The sequence below is a fragment of the Pleurodeles waltl genome, chromosome 7, assembly GCF_031143425.1.
Source record: "Pleurodeles waltl isolate 20211129_DDA chromosome 7, aPleWal1.hap1.20221129, whole genome shotgun sequence".
Lineage (NCBI taxonomy): Eukaryota > Metazoa > Chordata > Amphibia > Caudata > Salamandridae > Pleurodeles > Pleurodeles waltl.
This window is the reverse complement of record NC_090446.1, coordinates 1,349,587,982-1,349,609,929: the sequence shown is the minus strand read 5'-3', so window position 1 is coordinate 1,349,609,929 and position 21,948 is coordinate 1,349,587,982. Positions and strand designations below refer to the sequence as shown.

General features: G+C 43.1%; 1 protein-coding gene across 1 annotated transcript in view; it reads left to right on the top strand.

The window, feature by feature from the left end:
- Positions 1 to 21,948, top strand: part of HSPBP1 (HSPA (Hsp70) binding protein 1) — a 173,559-nt gene that overhangs the window by 102,799 nt on the left and 48,812 nt on the right. The window contains exon 7 of the mRNA XM_069200762.1: positions 17,400 to 17,511. Within this exon, the coding sequence (XP_069056863.1) occupies positions 17,400 to 17,511 (112 nt within the window). The remainder of the gene's footprint in view (positions 1 to 17,399; positions 17,512 to 21,948) is intronic.

Below are 21,948 nucleotides of genomic sequence, written 5' to 3'. Positions count from 1 at the left end.
ACACACTCTTCAATTTTGCTATACATACTAAATCGACCAAGCAAAAGCCCCTAATTCAGTAGGTCAGGGCATCACCCAGGATAGATAGTTACAGGTAACTTGAGAGCTACCAGTAGCTCACGAGCTACTTATTGCCGAAGCCTGCCCTAGAGAGTCCTGGACGTGTCTGAGACAGAATTTGTCATCCTGCTTTAAATCAGCTATCATGTGAGCTTTTCAGTCAATAGTGGTTCATAGTTCTGTTGGATAGATAAGTTAATATGGTATTCGTCCTTTCTTCAGTGTATGGTTCATTGTGAGGAACTCTCTACAAGCAGCCTGAAAACCCAAGGTGAAATCAGGATAAATGGTTATGCAGTAAACTTGGTAGAAAAGATTCCTCTGTTCCCTCACTAGCTGTAAGATAGTTTTGTGATCCTTAAAATTCAAAAGGCATGCAATAATAGTATGGGCTCGGAGTGCGGACCCAAGAGTGGTGAGTGCCCTCCTCTGACAGCATAAAGGTGAGTGCAGATTCCTGGAACATAGTTAGCAGCATTCTACATACATTTCAATTTAAATCCATAGCTGTAGATTCCGGAAAGCCCAGAATGCACAAGTAGTTCCATCTGGAGCAGGTTTCTAGATCTTTGTTTTTGACCTTTATGACCTCTAGGTCCTTTTCTATACTCAGAAGTTGTTTGAGTGCGATTATTAATGTCATCTTCCTATTAGATACCAAATGTTCTAACTGGTCGGTACAGTTGTCGTGCTTATCAGTCTTCCATTTCATTCAGTCAAGTCTTTTGGTAAGACTGTATACCCTGTAATCAGTTGTGATGAGGCTCTGTTTCATTCCAGTCAACAAGTAATATAAGTCTTTGTACAGGGGGCCATCACTTGGGTGCCATGGGTGAGAAGACTCTTGATTCAGGTTCTCATTGGCAGATTGCATACAACGCTTATTGTCAAAGACCAATTTACATGTCCTGACATTCTAGTTGACCATCACTGTTATTGTCTGAGGAGCCACACCCCTCAGTTCTAGTGCCCCATCCTGAATGACATGGAAGAGGTCATGAGCAGACCCTCAGTCTCCACGTGCGAATGGGAGGCACAGCCAGCAGTCATTCCAGCTAGCCAATCCAGCCCCAGATCTGCAATAACACCACAGGAGGACACTTGTCCTGAACTCTCACCTGGCAGGGCTGGTCCTTCTCTTGATTCTTCCAGCAACGCTTCTAAAGGGTTGGTGCCTGGCCACACTGCCAATGTCTCCCACATGTGTGGTCCACCAGCAGCCCCCACAGGTCCTAAGCCGTGCCATGCCAGGTGCTACTATCAGTGACTGTACTCCCCAGGCCACATCTCGCTAAACCCAGCCTTCTTCCGGAGCAACGCCTCTCCTAGCCTCTGACTCCCGGATGAAGTGGTGCGGGGCAAAAGTGATCCCTGGGCCAGGCCACCTCAGCCACTACGATCACCCCATAGATACAGGAGCATTGAGTTGCACCCTGCTGCCAGCTCAGGAACCGATGCACATGTATTCTGAGCCTTACCTGAGGGCTCTCTGTGTCCTAAAATTAATCTTTAGGGCTGTACAGTCTTTTTTTTTTTTTTTTTACTGTTATCCACGCAAGTTTGTTTCATCATCAATTTATATATCTTTTAGAGCATGAGAAGAAACATTTGTCTATTTGGTCTCAACTCAAGTATGATCACGGTCCCCAAGGTGAAACAAGATCCTTGTTGTTATCCCTACCAGAGGAAATTAACTGATGCTTTGAGCCTTGGAATACTCCACCAAGTCAACACACAATGGGAACATATCAGATGACTGCCATTTCATTATTAGCAACTGGGATCTTACCAGGATTAACCTATTTGCGCCCATACTCATCTAGGTTTCAAACCAAGACTGATCATTGACTCTAACTGCCCCAGTCAGTTCTTGTATTTAACTCATGTAACTGGTGTTGGACAGAACTGTCAAGTTTCCTTATAAGGCTAATATCCTGTCAATGAAAGGATGTAAAAGCCCCCACTCTTCCTTCAGTTAATCCGAAAAATTATTTCCATGCAAAGTAAATTTCTGCTACATAAACAAGCCAGCCTCCAGCAATAAAAACTGATATGCAGCACCAAAGTATTCCATTAGGTTAAATATACATATGAAAGGTTCAGGGTTTTTAGTCTGCAAGCTAAAATGGAAGCCAGTTATGTAACAAGAAAAGTTATTCAAATAGGAGTTGCTTGGTCACCAGAAACTCCACCCCCACCAACCCAAGGCAAAGAGATGTTTTGCCATCTACCTCTGTGTCCTCCTCATGCTCAAGGGACTACCCAAGACGTCAATCTAAGAAGCGTAGAAGATGATGTTCTCTTTCAAAGTCTACACCAGGTACAGTGCCATGCCAACATGCTTATGGTGACGACATGGGACTTCCGTTACAGCTATATGTTTAATTTTAGGATGGACACAGTGTGTCGACATCGAAACCTACTTCGATGTCAGTGCTATTTCCCTCTACATCGACATCAAAAAGACCCTCTCCATTGAAGTTGAGACCGCATTCTCGGCCTCCTTCACAGTCGAGACTTTGCCTCAGTCGCCTCAAAAGAGTAAGTATTCCAGGGCATACTCTCTCACAAGGGATGTCACTACTGTGGGTAGTTTATTGCCTCAACTCCTTTCCCATCAAGGTCCCTCTCTCCACGTTTCTCACTAGTACCACCTTCTACTTCATTTCCTTTGAGTTCACCACAGTGGCCAAGGTTTCCATTTGTGCCTCAGACAACCCAGCTGCCACCTACATTTGCTCATACTGAGGGTTCCTGGAAAACAAGAAGATCTTGCACTAGATCTAGATCTCCCAGAAGGTCATTTTCTCCTCCAAGGCACCCTGGATGCCATACTGAGAGGTCAAGTTCTCACAGGACCGCTAGAAAACGTGGTTGTTCTCCTTCAAGTTAATCTTATACTTACAAACGTTTCTCTACCAGCAATTATAATCTGACTTTATCTGACTGCTTCCTGCAAGAATCTAGCCTATTGATGACGTAAATACTTTTAGTAAGGTGAGCAGCAAAGTACATCATTCCGATACCGACTCATAGCACTTTTACGTCGGGTGCTATTTGAGACATTACATTACAGGGCCTTATCTAGACCCATATTGCCTTTGGTCCCGGGTCTTTTGGAGCTGGCAGTGCATCTATTTGTCTCTCTAATATCTAAGGAATTTGCTCCTACAAGACTGCAGAAAAAAGCACAAAGCTCTGTATCAGTTCCCTCCTTTCCTTAGAATGGATCAGCCTTCTGATTCTGTCATTGTACCTGCAAGGAGAAAATCTCATGCTGTTGCTCCTTCTTCCACTTTTCCCCCAGAGAAAAAGAGCAAGTGGATTGATTCAGTTAGGAGAAAAATATGTAGCACAGCAGCCACAAGGAAAAAAAAAAAGAGCAAGTTCCATGGCCATGAACTTTCCGGGATACTTGATAGATATTTTCAGAAAACCTGCGAAGAGATGACAGGCAACAATTTCAACAGATTCTTCAGGATGGAATGCCTGTGTCAAACCAGGCTATTAGATTAGCACTTTAGAAGATTCCTCTTATGGGTACTGCCATGCAATTTGTTTTGGTGCAGTTCCTGGTTTAGACTTGTAGAAATGAAAATAAGCTTAACAGAGGATTCTCGGGCAATTCACCTTTGGGATGACATGGAGATGGGCCAGAGAAAAGCTGAAATGGACACCTTAAAGGCTGAAGAGGAAACATTACAAGAGGCACAATAAGCCTTATGTGAGGAGGTATTTCCTACAGAAGGTTCAAACCCCCTCAATAGCAGCCACAGGAAAACCGCAGCATCAAAGGCAGGGTTTCCACCAAAGAAGACCTTATAAAGGCAAAGGACATCTGTATACCTTGACAGCCACAGGCAATTTTTTCCCAAAATCAATGAGTTCTTACTTCCCTCCTCTCCATTAGTTAGTCTGGTAGGGGAAGTATCAAATCAAAAATCATCTACAAATATTCAATATATAAACAAGAGACACATGAGTCTTGAATATTGTTCGGACTGGATATTCACTAAAAATTCTAGTCTCCTCCTTCTGCTGTCTGCAATTAGATGTATTTCTTAATTCAAACAAAACATGCCCAAATGTTGAATTCAGATAGTACCATCCAGGGTCCCTGTGGAATGTTACTTCATCCACTGGTCATGGAATTCCTCTAAGCTTTCCCACCATCTCACTGATTCCAAAAGTGTTAATCAAGCTGTGATGTGCCAGAGCCCTTCAGTTGTGGTTCACAGCTCTTCTTCACCTATCAGAGAGACCACACAAGAATCTGGTGTGCAGACCGGTTTGTCTATACAAGTTGGGAGGCCAGATCAAATCCTCCACCTTAACCTACCATTGTTGAGCTTAGTGGTTCGGCTCATTAATTTTTGCAGTGTGGACATTTAGATCTTCCAAAAGACTGGGTGGAGATTTTGAAAAGGGCAAAGAGACCTTCCACTGGAACATCAGACACACTTAATTGGAAGAGAGTCTGAATATGGCACGTACAAAATAACTATAATCCTAGAGGAATCCAAGAGGAACTGGTTATTGTATACAGTTTATATTTAGCGAGGTCTAGCCTTTTATTTATATCTATAAAGATATACCTTGCAGCAATAACTGCATTTAGGAAATCTAGTTTTCAACCCTAACTCTCTTTAAAATTGCAGTAGGAAAGGATTTCGTAGAAGGGATGAGGAAGATCTCCCCTCCCACTGGGAAATTAAATATTGTGTTATTAAAATTGATGGGTCCTCCTTTTGAACCACTAGACATGGTGACCATGCAGCATCTAACATTGAAGACAGAATTTCTGGTAGATATTACTTCTGATCACAGAGTCTGTGAAATCCACGTTCACACAAACCTTATACAGTATTTCAGAATAGGAATAAATTCTGTTGAAACAAAAGGTATTGGACAATCTGACCATCTATTCCTAAATTATATTCCTGTGGAAACCGGCCCTTCCATGTCAAAGCAGTCAATTTGTAGATCAATAGTTTCTTGTATTAGGTCATGTTACCAGTTACCAAATACATCTGTCCTTATGGCCTAAGGCACATTTGTATTAGGTTGTGTTACCAGTTAGCAAATTTCCCTGGTAAGCCTAAGGCACACTTAACTAGGGTAAAGTAGCTACAGTCACACTAAGAAAGCAGATGATAATTTGAGGTGGAATAATCACAACTCGTGTCAGGGTTAACCTTCAAAGTAACTTGAGCTCAACCCCCTTGTAGCTATGGTACAGAGCAGACATGCTAAATATAGGACAATATGTAAAGTATTTATTCAGTACAAAAACAGTAATATCGTAAAAAATGCAGAACAATGAAAATCCCTAATTTACTTAGAAAGAGGCACTTGGAGAATCACAGGGTGTCAGGCAGAGGCCAGTATCAGGGTCCAGTCCAAGGGCAGTTGCCACTGGGCAGTTGAAGGAAAGGCCTTTTGAAACTTGTTATATCTCTTTAGCTTGAAGAAGTGGTCAGCCTTATGTCCATTGGAGTCAACGTGTTAGTCCTGACTACAAGAAGAAGGTGGTACAGTCCTTCGGGGTTCCTCTCCGGTCACAGTCCTCTTCTGTTCGTCCTCAGTGTTCTGAAGTGAGTGTCTGGATAAGCCACATTTTTGCCTGGCATGAGCCTTTGGGTGGAAATGTCCTCTTGGCAAGCTCTAACCAATGGGGAAAGTTCCCAGTGCTAACCCTTCCCTCTTTCCTCATTTTCAAGAAAACTGAAGTCTTATGCCACATTAAACTTGGGTTCTGAGGGATTGGAGTGTATGTGGGGAGCATACCATGGTAATCCTAGTGTCCTTCCAAATCTAGCACTAAACTCTAGTTTAAAGGAGCCATTGTACCACCAATAAAATCTGAGACAGGTCTGGTCGAACATAAGCATACCTTTCCAGCAATCAAAGTGGATGCACAGAAATTGTATTGCCATCTTGTCCCTTTTCATTCACGTGCACTCCCAGTGTTATGTGTGAACAAAGCTGACCGGTCATGCAGGATTTAACACAATGTCAAAAAGGATGCTTTTACCCTTCTACTGAGCTCAAAAGAGTCATCCCTGCCAATTCAGATCAACCTGTTAATAACAGTGAACTATTTTGCAATACCTGGGAGCAATTACACACACCTACCTATTCAAATGCCAATTACTGCCTGTGAGAAGTTGAAGAGCAAATGCAAATTAGCCTTCAGGAACTTAGGCATGGAAAAGGTAACTTTCTACAACATACTTTTTCTTAATATTTATTAAAAATCCCACTTCATTCATTAATTTGTTTTTACTAACTATTAAAATAGCTTATTTTTCTAGCTGGTCCCATTCTTGATATACATTATCTGTACCCTGTGGTTTCTACATAGGACAGCTATGCCTGCTACAGAGAAAAATAGCTTTTGGGTGCTCATCACTGTAAGGACATGTTAACATTGAATTTCTGCTTGTCTGCTGCTACAGTCAAGCTACACTGGTAGGCCTCAAGCCATGTTTTATACTGTCACTGTAGTGGATGCCACAATAGATTCTGCTTTTCCAGTAGTGACATTCAACTTACAATCCTGGGTACAATTGTTCATATATAATAGGGACTTATTGGTAAGTTACGTATACCAATTAGGAATATGCCAATTCAAAGGGGGAACACAGGCAATTTAACAAAGGTTAGCCAAGGTAAAGTGTGAATACCAGCAAAAATATAGGGTCCAGCAAAAGATGAGAAATACAGGGTGACCACGCAGAAAGAGCGGATTTCTTACAGTGGCACTATTGAGAAATGTGCCCAATTCAGGTACTGCTAAATGGAGATACCTTTACTAGACATTTTTGTTTGGATTCAGACTCAAAAGTAGCTTCCTCAGTGGGCCAGCCATCTTAGACACTAAGAGCTGTTTTGTTGTTTTTTGTCAGCGGAATGTTTTGGGGTCAGCTTGCTATTAAATTCATTGCTTATGACTGTTGATGAGGACCTCCTGGAAGAAAAGGAATGGTTTCTTACCTGTAACTCCAGTTCTCTCGTAGGGGTATTTCCATGATAGTCATAAGCACTGAATAGTTCCGCGCGCCTGCGGGGACCCCGGAGCACTGTTGTGAAGTATATTCTTAAGTGCAATTATCAGCCCTTTGGAAAAAAAAGGTCTGTGAAAAAACACTTAAGAATACCAATATGCAGCCTATGTGAACAGCTACACAGGCAAAATTGTTAAAAGAAAAACAGTTGTAGTGTAAATTCACGTTTAAACATCTGTTTATTCTATAAATATATTAACAAATACATTCTCATATTTTATTTACACCTCTCATGAGAATAAAACAATGCAGGGCAGTGTAGCCCATAGGCTGCCATTATACAGGATGAAAATAGAGCTGTGCCTTTAAGAAAGTAAAGTCTTCCTGTTTCCCATCATGCACAGCAAAAGGCAGTTGCCTCAGTTCTTTTTTGGAGGCTTGTAACCTGACATGAAGAAACAAAAACATTTGTTGGAGTACCAACCTCGATAATGTTCATGGCAACTTGTTCTAAGTCAACTCCACCGGGGAGGAGGGAGGGTTGCTTATGACTATCATGGAAATACCCCTACGAGAGAACTGGAGTTACAGGTAAGAAACCATTCCTTCTCTCGTAGGGGATTTCCATGTATAGTCATAAGCACTGAATAGAGTAGCAAGCCCATCCCCATAACCGCGGTGGAGTAGACAGAAGAATACTGACGAAACATGAATCATGCAAATAAATTCTTAAGCAAGGCCTGTCCAACCTGCGCATCTGCCCTAGCGTCTGTATCGAGGCAGTAATGCTTAGTAAAGGTATGGACCGACTTCCAAGTGGCAGCCTTGCATATTTCTGCCAAAGGGACATTTCTCATCAAGGCTGCAGTAGCTGCCTTCCCTCTAGTAGAGTGGGCTTTTGGCCTACCACCAAGGGATTTGTTTGCTAACTGATAACATAACATTATACATGAAACAATCCACCTGGATAAAGATTGTTTAGATGTGCCCAACCCTGTTCTAACTGGGCCATAGTTAATAAAAAGCTGTTGTGATTTCCTTAAGCTTTTTGTCCTGTCCAAGTAAAATTTCAAGACTCTCTTTACATCCAGAGAGTGCAGATTTCTCTCAGCAGGAGTAGTTGGATTTTGAAAGAAAGTCGGTAATGAAATTGTTTGGTTCACATGAAAGTCAGAGACTACCTTAGGTAAAAATTTTGGATGAGTTCTCATTACCACTTTCGCAGAATGAAAAACCGTGTAGGGTTCTTGAGCGCAAAGGGCCTGAATTTCGCTAACCCTACGCGCTGAAGTGATTGCCACCAGAAAAGCAGCTTTCCATGTGAGATGTTGAAGCGATGCCTTATGTATCGGCTCGAATGGAGGCAGCATCAGACGTGATAGGACAACATTCAGTTCCCATGGAGGAGAAGGCTTTCTAATGGGGGGGAAAACCTTTTTTAAACCTTCCAGGAAGTCCTTAATAATTGGCATCCGAAAAAAGGAAGTTTGTGAGGGACTCTTTCTGTATGCCGTTACAGCCGCCAAGTGAACTTTTATTGATGACAGTTGTAAGCCCGATTTTGCCAAACTTAACAAGTATGGCAGGATAGATTCCTCTCCACAGGAAACCGGGTCAATGTTGTTGTCTAAGCACCAGATGCAGAATCTTTTCCACTTGCTTGCATAAGCTGATCTTGTGGAAGGGCGCTTTGCTTCTTTCAGAATTTCCATACAGTCCTGAGGTAGGTTCAAGTGTCCATATTGCACTAGCTCAGGAGCCATGCTGCCAAACTCAACGATGAGAGGTTGGGATGAGATATCTGCCCTCTGAACTTCGTGAGCAGGTCTGGACGATAAGGCAGCCTGATGTGTGGTTTGAGTGACCGGTGAAGAAGGTCTGGAAACCACCATTGGCGTGGCCACTCCGGAGCAATTAGGATCATTTTGGTCTGAGCATTGGACAACTTCTGGAGGACCGCCGGAATCAGGGGAAGCGGTGGAAAGGCGTAAAGAAATGCTCCTGACCAGCTTATCCACAGGGCATTCCCCAGTGTCCCTGGATGGTAATATCTGGAGGCGAAGTTTTGGCATTTTTTGTTTTCTGGGGTTGTGAATAGGTCTATAGAGGCGGTACCCCATAGTGCGAAAATGGAACGAACGACGTCGTCGTGTAGCACCCATTCGTGGTTCTCGTCCATTACCCGACTGAGGGCATCCGCTTGCACATTCTGGATGCCGGGCAGGTGAGTTGCCACTAGCGACAGGTTCCTGGCTAGAAGCCAATGCCAGATTGTCTGAGCCTCTCTGGATACAATTCTGGACCTGGTGCCTCCTTGTTTGTTCACGTAGTACATAGTGGCCACGTTGTCCGTCTGGAGAAGGAGAGTTTCTGTTCTCAGAGAGGGAAGAAAGGCTTTGAGCGCAAGTTGGACTGCGCGAAGTTCCAGCAGGTTGATGTGATAGAGACTTTCTCTCTGTGACCACTTGCCTTGGACTCGAAGATGTTCCATGTGCGCCCCCCATCCGAGCAGTGAGGCATCTGTTACGATGGTTTGAGCTGGAGGCTATTGTTGGAACGGAATCCCCACCAAGAGATTGCTGGGTAAACACCACCACTTGAGGGATTGTAGGGTGTGAGGAGAAAGGAGGACTTTGTTCTCCCAATCGTCCCTCTGTTGACACCACTGATTCTCCAGGTTTTCCTGTAATGGTCTCATGTGGAGGCGAGCATTGGGAACAAGATGGATACAAGACGCCATCGAGCCCAGTAGAGAAGCTATTATTCTTGCAGTGGCCTGAGGACTTTCCTGCAGTTGTTTGCACTTTTGGAGAATCGATAATCGTCGTTCCTCCGAAGGAAACACCTTTCCTAGCTTGGTATCTATAATGGCCCCTAAGTAATGCAACCTCTGAACAGGCGATGCTGTGGATTTCAGGAGATTGACTTGAAGACCGAGCTTCTGCAACAGCTGTAGAGTCCATTTGAAATGTTGTTGCGCCTCGAGATAATTGGAGGCCTTTATGAGCCAATCGTCTAGATAGGGGTAGACAAATATTTGTTGTTTCCTCAAGTGTGCGGCTACCACCGCCATGCATTTGGAAAAAGTTATCGGCGCTGATTTGAGGCCGAAAGGTAGAACCGCAAATTGGTAATGACGTTTTCCGACGGTGAACCTTAGGAATTTTCGATGTTTCTTGGTCACCGGAATATGAAAGTAAGCGTCGCAAAGGTCTATTGCACAGAGCCAGTCGCCCTGACGTAGATGTGGGTAAATTTGGTGTAAGGATAGCATCCTGAATTTCTCTTTGCGAATCCACTTGTTTGCTGTCCTTAGATCTAAAATGGGACGAAACTCTTGTTTGTCTTTTTTCGGTACAAGGAAATATCTCGAATAAATCCCCTTCCCTTGCTGGCTGATCGGGACGGGTTCTATGGCTCTTCTTTGCAATAGGAGAGTGACTTCTAACTGAAGAGCTTCGAGATGGCGGTTGGCTGTCTTGGGTGGAACAGATGGTGGAGGACTGGTGAATCTGAGAGCGTAACCATGTCTCACAATATTCAATACCCAGGCGTCTGATGTGATGCGTAGCCACTCGTCCAGATGATTTGAGATACTTCCCCCTACCGGAGTGGGTAACGGAAGAGGGGGAAGCGAAGATTCAGGGCTTAGACGTGGGAGCCTGTCGAGTCATCCGAGTTTGGGGTATTGAACGACCCCTTGTCGAACCTTCACTGTGTGGAGAAACCCCTTTGATGCTGCTGTTGTTGCTGCTGCTGGGGGCGTGAAGACATCCAGTGCGGTGACTGATACCAGTGGGTGAAAAGTCGTCGTTGATATGGCCGGAATACCTTTCGTTGTTCTTTCGGTCTTTCCATGCCTACCGCTTTCAGGGTATCTAGTTCAGCCTTCATTCTGGCCATCTCATCATCGGCATGAGAACCGAACAAGGTGGAGCCCGAGAAAGGTAAATTTTGTATTCTCTGTTGTGCTTCCGGTTTGAGTGATGTAAGTCTCAACCATGCATGCCTTCTGAGTGCTATCCCGTGAGCATAATTGTGTGCGGATAGCACCGAAGAGTCAGCTGCAGCACTTATAACTTGGTTAGAAACCATAGCTCCCTCACCCACGACCTCCAGGAAATCTTCCCTTTTGTCCTTAGGAAGATGTTCCGCGAACTGCATTATAGAGTCCCAAAGGGCCCGATCGTATTGCCCTAATAACGCAGTAGCGCTGGCTGATTTCATCGTGATGGCTGCAGTAGAACATACTTTTCGTCCTGCAGCATCTATCTTTCTGCTCTCTTTATCTGAAGGTGAACAGGAAGACGGTGATGTTGAATGCAATTTCTTTGCCGCTACTATGACCACCGAATCCGGTACTGGGTCCGACCTCAAGAATAGAGGATCTTGTTCTGGTGGACGATATTTTTTAATAAGTCTGGAAGGAGCAGACTTCGTTGCGGCCGGTGCAAGGAAAATATCCATTGCTGGTTCAAGGAGACCTGGAACCAGTGGAAGCAAAGGTCTGGAAGATGTCCTGTGATGTAAGGTCTCGAAGATTACTGACGTCAATGGGGCAGGTACCGCCAGCGGGATGTTCAGATTGGTCGCCCCTCGCACTAAGACCTCCTGGAACGTATTCACATCATCTATGGGGGACACTCTCGGGGACGGTGAGTCCGATAGGGTTGGAGAGTAGTCCCGTGTAGACGAAGAAGAACGCTTGTGATGTGAATGTTGAGATCTCTGTCGTGATTCACGACGGTGGTGCCAAGAGGAAGATGAGTGTCTAGAGGAATGTCCAGAACGCCTTACAGATCGCGTTGGAGTCCTCAAAACAGACTCTGAAGGAGGACCCGGAAGAGGAGCCGTAGGTGTTACCGGCGTCTGCGGCAACGGCGATTGTTGAGAGAGTTGTGGAGACGCTGGAAGCAGGATGAGTGAGGCCGAGGATTCTGACGTTGTATAAACCCTTCTAGGCCTTTTTGATTGTCTCCTCGACGTCGACACACTCCTCGACGTCGAAGTACGGTGACGGCGAGTGCCCCTCGACGTCGATTCTTCTCGACGTCGCTGTGGTGACGGCGAACGCCTCCGACGGCGAGCACTCTCCCTCGACGTTGATCGCCCTCGCCGTGTCGACCGCGAGCCGGTCTCAGATCTCCTCGACGTGGAACGTCCTCGCCGTGTCGACGGCGAAATAGCTGTCGACGGCGAACAATGTCTCTTTCTCACCAGTGAACCACTCCTCGACGGCGAGCATGTTGGCGCCGTTCCCTGTCTCGACGTCGACGCCCTCGGGGACCTGTGCCTTTTTTGAGCAGGTCTGGTCGGAGTTATAGAGGAAACAGGGTGAGCCCTGGTAGAAGACTGACCTTCTCCTCGCTCTGTGGTAGAATGACCACTTTTTCTCCTGTCCTCTTTCGCCTGGAGTCGGATTTTCTCCCTGTCACGAAGAGTCCTTCTGGAGAAAGTTTTACAGATGTCACACGACTCCGGCTTGTGGCTGGATGGAAGACAAATTATACAGACCCGATGTGGATCTGTTTTAGCCTTTTTTTCTGCCACAAGAAAAGCATTTATCAAAAAGTGAAGGCATTTCTGAAGTAGAAAAACCTCAAAATTCTGTCAAAATTTAACAGAAAAAAGTAGGAAATGATCACTCAATGTTAAAAACGTAGAGTGAAATTGAAATTCAAAAGATTTTTAATTAATTTCTGTCACAAAAAGATTTTGTGAGGTAGAGCTCAATGCTTCAGGGTCCTGTCAGAAAGGAGCCGGAAAAAAGAACTGAGGCAACTGCCTTTTGCTGTGCATGATGGGAAACAGGAAGACTTTACTTTCTTTCTGTATAATGGCAGCCTATGGGCTACACTGCCATGAATTGTTTTATTCTCATGAGAGGTGTAAATAAAATATGAGAATGTATTTGTTAATATATTTATAGAATAAATAGATGTTTAAACGTGAATTTACACTACAACTGTTTTTCTTTTAACAATTTGGCCTGTGTAGCTGTTCACATAGGCTGCATATTGTTATTCTTAAGTGTTTTTTCACAGACCTTTTTTTTCAAAGGGCTGATAATTGCACTTAAGAATATACTTCACAACAGTGCTCCGGGGTCCCCGCAGGCGCGCAGAACTATTCAGTGCTTATGACTATACATGGAAATCCCCTACGAGAGAAGATTTCTTACCTGAAATCCTAGTTCTCTTACAGAGAGTCCTCGTCAGTGTCGTATGCAGCCCTTCCACCTCCCCAGACAAGATGTTAAAAAAGAGGCTTTTCTTACTGCACAGAGGATCCGATTATCTCCATAAAAGTGAACTGACCTGACTGTCTCTGCTGGGACATGATGGCACACAGGAGGAAGGTTGAGGCCCTTCAAGGCACTGTGCCGTTTTATGCCTTTTGATCTTGACCACCTGCTAAGATTGTTCTTCATTCCCTTCATTTTTCTGGAACAAGGTTTTAGAGTGATATTTCCTAGTCACTTTAATTGTAGTGTCTATTTTTCAATTATAGAGATATCATTAAAATGAAGAGAAAAAAAAGATTTAGCCCACACATTGCCAAGACATTCAGTGCTTATGACTATGGTGAGGATGCCCATAAAAGAGAGTTAGGATTACAGATAAAAAAACGTTTCCATCTATTCCATGTGCTGCTGATCTGACAGGGGTGAAGACTCTGTAGGATTGGTGGCAGGTCAAATCAGTTAATCTAGTTGAATGCAATTAGAAGCAGATCTAATAGTATGGTTAATTCTCTGTCATTACTCACAGAAAATTGGGGGCGAGTGGTATACCTCTACACTTGCCCTCACACTATCAACAGAAAAACACACAACAAAATATAGAGAGGTGATATGGGAGTACTTCGTCCTTGTCTATAGGTTAAGGGTCCCTTTTGGGTTATTAAAAGTGCCCTCACCCACTAAATAGCGGCATGCTTCGTCAGAGCGCTACTACAACACTCTGGTGGAGACCAACACTTCACATTGGAGCAAAAGGGGTAGTTAGTGAGGGAAAATGCCCTGGATTCTAAAGGATCCTTTGTGCAGCTTATCTAAAACCGCCTAAGGGGATTCCCACCTACAGTTCTCTGAATCACTTGCCTCGGTTTCTGTGTTTTGTGTTCTGTAATACAATCAGAGTAGTCCACCACTTGAGCTGTGAGGGGGCATTTTGTATGCATATGAAGTTCTTACATAGAAAATGGTGTTTATAGTGGCCATCCTATGCTGAAGATCCCTTTGTAAACTGTGTGTAACTTTTACTTCTGCAGCTTGTTCCTTTCTACAAGAATAAACATGATTGTTTCAACTGTTGACAGAAAGAAAATTCTTCCATTCATCTTTCTAAACCCCTGTCCAGTCAAATGAAGAAATAATTTCAGATTTGCCTAAACGTTGTACAACGGATCCATATCTCGGGCATGTATGGTGGAAATGTTGGTGGTAGATATGTTCTTCTTGCTTTATTTGCTCACCCTAAAATATGGTCATGTGCCAACAAGAGATTGCCTAAGATAATTAGTTGTCTATTATTTATTTAAGATAACCAAATGAGCTACCCCAAATACATTAAAGTGTTATTCTTGAATGTCAGTTGCATAAGAGAAGACAAATGTGGTCACTGTTCCTTACGTCCTCTTGCCCAAAAACCTAAAATGCTGTTGGTACCAATAATTTGTGCTTGGTAATCTAGACGGAAAAGTGTGAAATTTGAGAGACACATAATGAGAGGATAAGAGACTTTGACTGAAACTGATTGGAAAGTGGCTGCTTTTCTAAATGTAGGGGTTCAAATATCAATGTATGGTTTGTATCATTGGCTTATATCCAGATCAAATTGAACTCCTTTCACTACCCAATTGAATATATTGCTGAAACATAGGGTAAAGTGTGTGGCAGACCTATGTAGGTGAATGAGCAGTTGTGTGTATTATCGTCTGTACTCTCAAGTATATGTTAAGAACTGTTTAAGGTCCTTCTCTTATCAGTTTAATCAAGGGAGTGAGGTTACATCTTTTTATTGGTAGTGCTAACTTTATAACCATCTCAAGTATTGAGAAGCAGGTGGACTCTTCTCACTGGGGCAGTCTTACTGTTTCTACTAAATGTTATCTTTATAGCCTACCATTGAACATGTATGGTGGTGTATTTTGAAGTTCTAGAACCTGTTGGTTACTTTTACATTTACTGTTTGAGACCAGGCGGCATTAAAATGTGACCATGATCTGAGCTTGTTAGGGAAAGCTATGATTTAAAATAAAAATGCAATTAATACTACAGTTTTTTTTTTTTTACCTAAATGCATGTACAATAACCATAGACGTAGATACATACATGCATAGACTTTCTGCAGCAAGTGTGGCCTAAATGTATGATGCCTGCACACAAAAGTATGCAGCATTTATGCTGCTCTCTTGGGAGTATGCGTGAACAGCATCTACTAGAGTGACAAAATAGAGCACTCAAATATAGCGAATGCTCTAAATGTTGTGCACACACAGTGCTCATAAAAAATCTAAAATATCATGAACGTTTCCACATTTTTGTTGTGTTAGTGCCTCTGGTCGCATGCATTTAAATTATACACATTAAAATGATACAAACAGTTCTGCATATCAGCACACCATGCGTCACTTTTTCAAGTAGCTAAAGGCTTTTATTGAGAAATATATATTTTTATTTTAACGTAAAATATCCTAATGGGATGTGTCTTCATGCTGCCCCTGAGGTAATATAGTTAGCGGAACCATTGATAGGTACAATTGCAGGCGTTCTACTACTGTGCACGCCTAGCTTTTGCAATATTTGTTCTTTACAAAAGAGTTTGAGTTCTTTTGGAAGCATTGATGGACATCAACCTTTTAAATTTCTTGACTTGATTTTGGTCAGTGGCGCGACTGTGCTTCTCAAGGACATTTAACTTTCCCTGTCCTCTGCAATGTGGATTTGCCAGTTGCTCCAGTCTCTACCAGTGGGAAACATCCCTATAACACTATTTCGCCACCACCATTCCTCATAGTAGGGAGTGTGTTCTTTTGGTGATGTGTTGTTTTGAGGTGCATTAAACATCCCAATTTGCATTTAGGTCACAAATGTCCTTTTTAGTTTTTCCAGACTACAGAACTGATGACTGAATCTCTACAGTGTTTGGGTGTTTTTTCCAAACTTCAAATGCTGTTCATGCTGTACTTTCTTAAATAATGGGTTATATTTGTCAACCATACCACACATTCCAGATTTGCGCAGTGGTTGGGCTATTTATGTTGAATGTATATTTTGACCTTTCTTGGCCATGAGTCTGTAGGTTCTTCGAAGTTTGGAATTGGCTTCCTGGTAACCTCTTTTTTTTTCCTGCTTGTTCAACCAGTTTGGAGGGACAGCCTGGTCTAGGCAGTGCCTTGGACTACAACTGAGCACTTGTAGTGACTGAAACCTTTAAATGTATTCCACGTATCACCCGTTTTGCGTTTTTTCAGTGTCACACCATAGTTCTGACTGAATGCCGAGACGTGGGTTCCTACGCTCGCTGTGACATGACTCAAGCTGCACAGACATGAGCCCCAGAAACACCATAAGTGACCCTGATGTGCTTGTGCGCTAGCGGTCTGAACTGACATATTCCAGCTGGAGCAGACCATTTTGCTTTTGCATTAGCTTGATCCTTGTCTGCAGTAGCATAGTGGGAAAAAAAGCATTTCACACATCACTTTTTGTTTTTCTGAGAGTTCTGGCGATGCCAAACACCTTCCTGTCTTTATAATTATCTTGACATTTTATCCAGTAGATATTGAACCGCCATGAAATGTTTTCATTCATATTACCTTATCTGTGCCTTTCCCAGTGTTCATTTGAAGGCTTCTTGGTGCTTATGGATGAGTTTTGCGCTATAAAGCACTACAACACAACTCAGGGAGCCTGCAGCACATGCTGAATGTATCCTCGTATCATGTGACTCACTACAGTTTAACCGAGTTTGTGGCAGTTCACTTGTATAATTTTGGATATGAACAGTCATACCTGTGCTAAGCTACTAATGCTATTGGGCTGGACATGTATGCAGCCCCGTTATTTCCTTTTTTAAGTTTTTATAATTGAACTAAATCCTTTCAAAATATGTCCTTTTACTTAGAAGCTTTAGGCCAGGGTATGTAGACAACTGAAAATGTATATCAATACATTTTAATTCTAGGCTATAAAGTGGAAGTGTTGAAAGGGGCTATGTACTGTCTAAAAGCATTGTAGCTAGCTTATGGCCTGTCACTGAGGATAATAGTTGGCTCCAGAATGTTTTATCACACAATGAGTGCTGAATTTAAATCTCTGCTTTGCAGTCTGGTGATGGATTTCCCTCAAGGAGTGTTGGAGTGCCGGGCACCTGAGCTGGGATTTGAGGAACTGCTTAAGGAGCGGTGCCAGCTGATTGCATCCCAGGAAGAATTCCAGGTATGGAGACACTGCCAGACAGATATGATAGCACTATGTTACATAGCTGTGACCTGAGCAGCATTCATAGTCTGCACATGTACATCTGCTCCAGTACACAAGTATGGTGTTGGGGCTGACTGTTATCTGCTGACTCTGCACGAATCTTAGTGCTGAGTGACTTAGATGTGTGTTATGTTTTCATACCTGTTGCTTGTCGCATCCACTCCAAAACCTGTAGAGTGATGTGAGGGGGTGGCATGCTGTCCTTTCTATATATTTTCTACTTAGCCCCCTCAAACAGATTTATGGGTTGAGTGCATGTATTCTTCTGCTGTCTTGTGTTCAGTCTTGACATATCCCATTTCCTGCACTTCTAGCATAATACTTGTGCACAGTCCGGTATACAAGCATCTGTCATGTGGCATAAGGTGCCTTTATGCTTTCTTGTGTGCATTACCTGCACACGTCCAATCTCCTGTTACTTTGCTCATATCCTTTCACCTCTACTGTGGTTTCCTTTGTGCTTATGGTAAAAATTACTTTGTGCTAACGTGTAGGACTGCTTATTCCACATGTTCTTGAGCAACAATAACGTAATATCAGGTAATTGGGTTTCTAGACCCTGGAAACGTCTCCCTCGTCATAACTTTCATATATTGTTCAGTGGATGTCCGTAATGGGCACACCTTATATGTCAGTACATACATTGACGGGGTGTAAGGTGCATGGACTTTCCTGTTTGCCTCACTAACGTTTCTTGTTTGCCTCACTAACGTTTCTTGTTTACTCTGTTGTAACACTGTAAATAACATGTTCACTAGTACGCAATTCACTGGTACTCAACTAATCGAATTCTGAAGGATGAAGAGCTCAGTTGGTTGTCCTTTGTCTAGAACCTGGAAATGCCCCCCGGTCGTACCCAGTATGAATGGTTCGGTGGAAGGCTGTAATGGGCACACCCTGTATGTTGGTGTATAAAGCGTTCTCATTGATTAGGTATGTCTGTCTGTCTGCAAGCTAGAGAGAGCTTTCCTGTTTGCCTCACTAATTTTTGTTTATTGTGTTGTAATACTGTAATGTATGTTTACGGGTATGCATTTGTTTAGTTATTAGTTTATCAAAATCGGAAGAGTGACGAGCTTAGTTGGCTGGAATGGGACTGAAACGTGGCGTTCATGTGACATCACATGTAGATGTTGGCAGCAAGTGCTTAACATACTGTGGCTCCCTACATTTTAAGCAAGCTTCTGCAAACTTCTCCCAGTCGTATATTCTTTAGCATTTGCATACTTTTTATTATTGAATGTTCCCTCGAAAACATTGTTGAATCCTTAAACTTTTCATTGTGGTTCTTTTTTTAGTACAACGTGCAAACTTTGATCTGTTTCCCAACAATAAGCTCTTCTAAAGTAACTGCTGGGAGAAAAGTCATCTGCATGGATTTAAAAAAACTGTCCTTTCACGTAACGCATTTCCTCCAGTGTGCTTGGTAATTATGCAACCCCACTGGAGGTGCTTGATGTCAGTGGTGTTTTTTTTGCTGACATCAAAGCAGTGATCTGATTTCCGGAAACACTGAAAATGTGCTCTTTCAGTAAGACTGGGTACCGCTATTTCAGCCTAGGTTATGGAATGGCTGTTGATCATCCCTGCAAATGAATAGTCTACAGCAGTGCTTCTCAAACGTTTTATAACCACAACCCAATTTTTTGAACAACAAACATTTGCGACCTACCTCGCTTTAACGAACATAAGGTGGGAAATTTTTTATTGTAACTAAAGCATCGTGTGGTAGTGCATTGTCATTTACAAGGAGCACAATTTCCATTGCAATGGCCACTAAATTTGTCAGACATACAGTTCTTCTGATATTGCACACAAGTGATAATGTGTGTAAATTGGGTTTCAGTGAGTATCGTGTGCATCACCCAAGTAAATTGTCTTGATTTGTTTTCATCCTATTAAATCCTATCAAAATCATTGTTTCCATCACACTTCAAAATTACCAAATAATAAATGTTCGTTATGTTTTGTTTTCCTAACTGCTGAGTGTGTACTGTTCATTTACAAGTATTTACGTTTTATTGTGTTACAAAAATGACATCCTACAACAAGATTGTCATGCAAGTCTCTCTACTTTCTCTGACTGCAAAGTGAAATGAGCTTGTAAACACCAGTCCCCAAGGGAAAAAACAAACAAACAAAAAAATAGTAACTAGCCAGAAGACATAGGCTTCCATTTGACCTCCGTTTTGAAGCGCAGCAAATGTGACCAGATAAATGCAGAATTTAAAAGCATCTTTATTTTTTGCTTGGACTTTCACAACCCACCAAAAATTCTGGTCACGACCCACAGTTTGGAAACTCTGGTCTAGAGGTACATACCTTTTTACATGCTCAGTCTTTAAGAGGATCCTATCATGGAATGACGACCACAGTGTCTTAATGGTGTGCCTTCCCAACTCATTCCATTGAGGCCCTTTTTTCTTTTTTCAAAATGTCCTCCCGGAGTCTTAGCGACAGGGATGGGGATGGCATCAGGGCTAAGAAAGCATCTATTGGGCACCAAATGTCACCTGCATTTACATCTGCTTTAGAGGGTAGAGGTGATAGTTCCACCCTCTCTTCTTCCCAGGAGCCTTCTTCTGAAAGTTGAAAAAAAATCTTTTTACCGTTCATTTGTGCATTTTTCTTTTTCCCCACATGCAATTTAGTATGCAAACAGTAAACATTTCTGGCAAATGTCTATACTACTGTATAGCATACATACATTAATACCAGGCCGAGTATTAAAAAAGACATCCGTGTCAGCGAGTAACGGTGATGCATAGTCATATACGCCTGAGCATATGCAGAGCATACAGTTCCATAATCAATCAAAAAAAAAACATCGCGTAACAAATGTTATATAACCTGCTAACACCCGCACAATATACAAGGAATTAACGATGTGACAGTAAAGCATGACTATATGCAGCCGTGGGGCTAGGAGACTGAAGTACAGCACCCATTGCGATCTGCGCCTTTAATGTAGAATTAACAATCAGCATTGGGCAGCAGGTAGAAGTGCATCAAGGGGGGAGGACATCGTCCTGCAATTTATCCCGCAACTCTCCCAGCAGATTATCTCAGATGGTGGCAATAGGGTATTTGCACAGCGCCGTGTATTCTATTGGTGCAAGGACTAACTTTAAGCTTGGGCCAAGGCATCCATTGAGAGTGCCCAGGCAAAAAGCACAGGAGGGTAGGCGACTTCCATCTGCTAGAGATCAAGCTCTTAGCAAGGAGATTAACCAGGTCAGTGAATCGTACACCTGCTCTGTTCTTTTGGGTCCAGTGCAGCATTCCTAGCAGGCACACCTACCATGTGTGTAACATGGAGTTTCCCGTGCATTTGATGAAATGGTTTGTGACTCTTAGCCAGTCCTGGGACAACGCTGGGCACGCCCAGAACATGTGTAGGAAGTCAGCCTCTGGTGAAAGCCAGTAGGGGCAGGCAGCTTCCATGCAGTAAAAGTATCAGTTGATTTTGTTTGGGCTTAGATAAGCTCTATGCAGTATTGTGTTAGCTTAAAGAGGGCATTGCAGGACACTAGAGCAGGGTATTGCAGGATGGTCTGAAACTTTATCTATGCAAGGGCAATCCAATTCACTGTCACAGTGATGTCTCAATGAAGTGAGGGGTGCTGTAGCGTGCATGCATAGTGAGCTGGCAAGCCATCGTATTAGATAATGACCCGCCCCCATGGCAACTATTAGATTGTTTGGTGTGCTGCATGTTCCTGCTGCATGGCGCCCCAGTGTATTCACATCACCCGAGTGAGGAAATTGTACTACAAAAATTGGCCTGGAGGAAATCTAATTTGTGCATTTAGTTTCCCAATTGAGAGAAGGGTGTCATTATGGTACATATCGCCCAGGCTGTGGAGCCCCATCTCGGCTAAGGACCTACCTCCGCCAGGGAAGTCACCACATCGCCCTGCGAAGAATAAGGCATCACCAATCATGTGAAAAAAAGGCTTCTTCGGAGGTACTCAACCCACATAAGAGGACAGTGGGGTTGTTTCCCTTTGGAGAAGGGATGGAATAAATACAGTATGCATAGCATTACGGGGGGTGTGAGGCAATCGCAGTGTCCTTCAGTTGGCAACCCGCAAGCCAATGGGCTACCGATTTGTAATTAGGAGGCCAAGTAGGAATGTTTGAAATTCGATACTCCTAAACCACCCTGGCCAGTCGGGATATGAAGCTTAGCAAGGGCCACACTGCTGGACATAGCATGCCATATAAAGTCACCTGTCGGGTGCTCAAGGAAGCAAAAGAAGAGTTTAGTAACATGAAGAGATAGATGGAGGAAATAATACAGAATGTGCGGCAGCATTACCATTTTCATGAGGGCTGTTCGGCCCGCCACTGAAAGCAGAAGGGTTTTCCAGAATGATATCTGTGCTCACA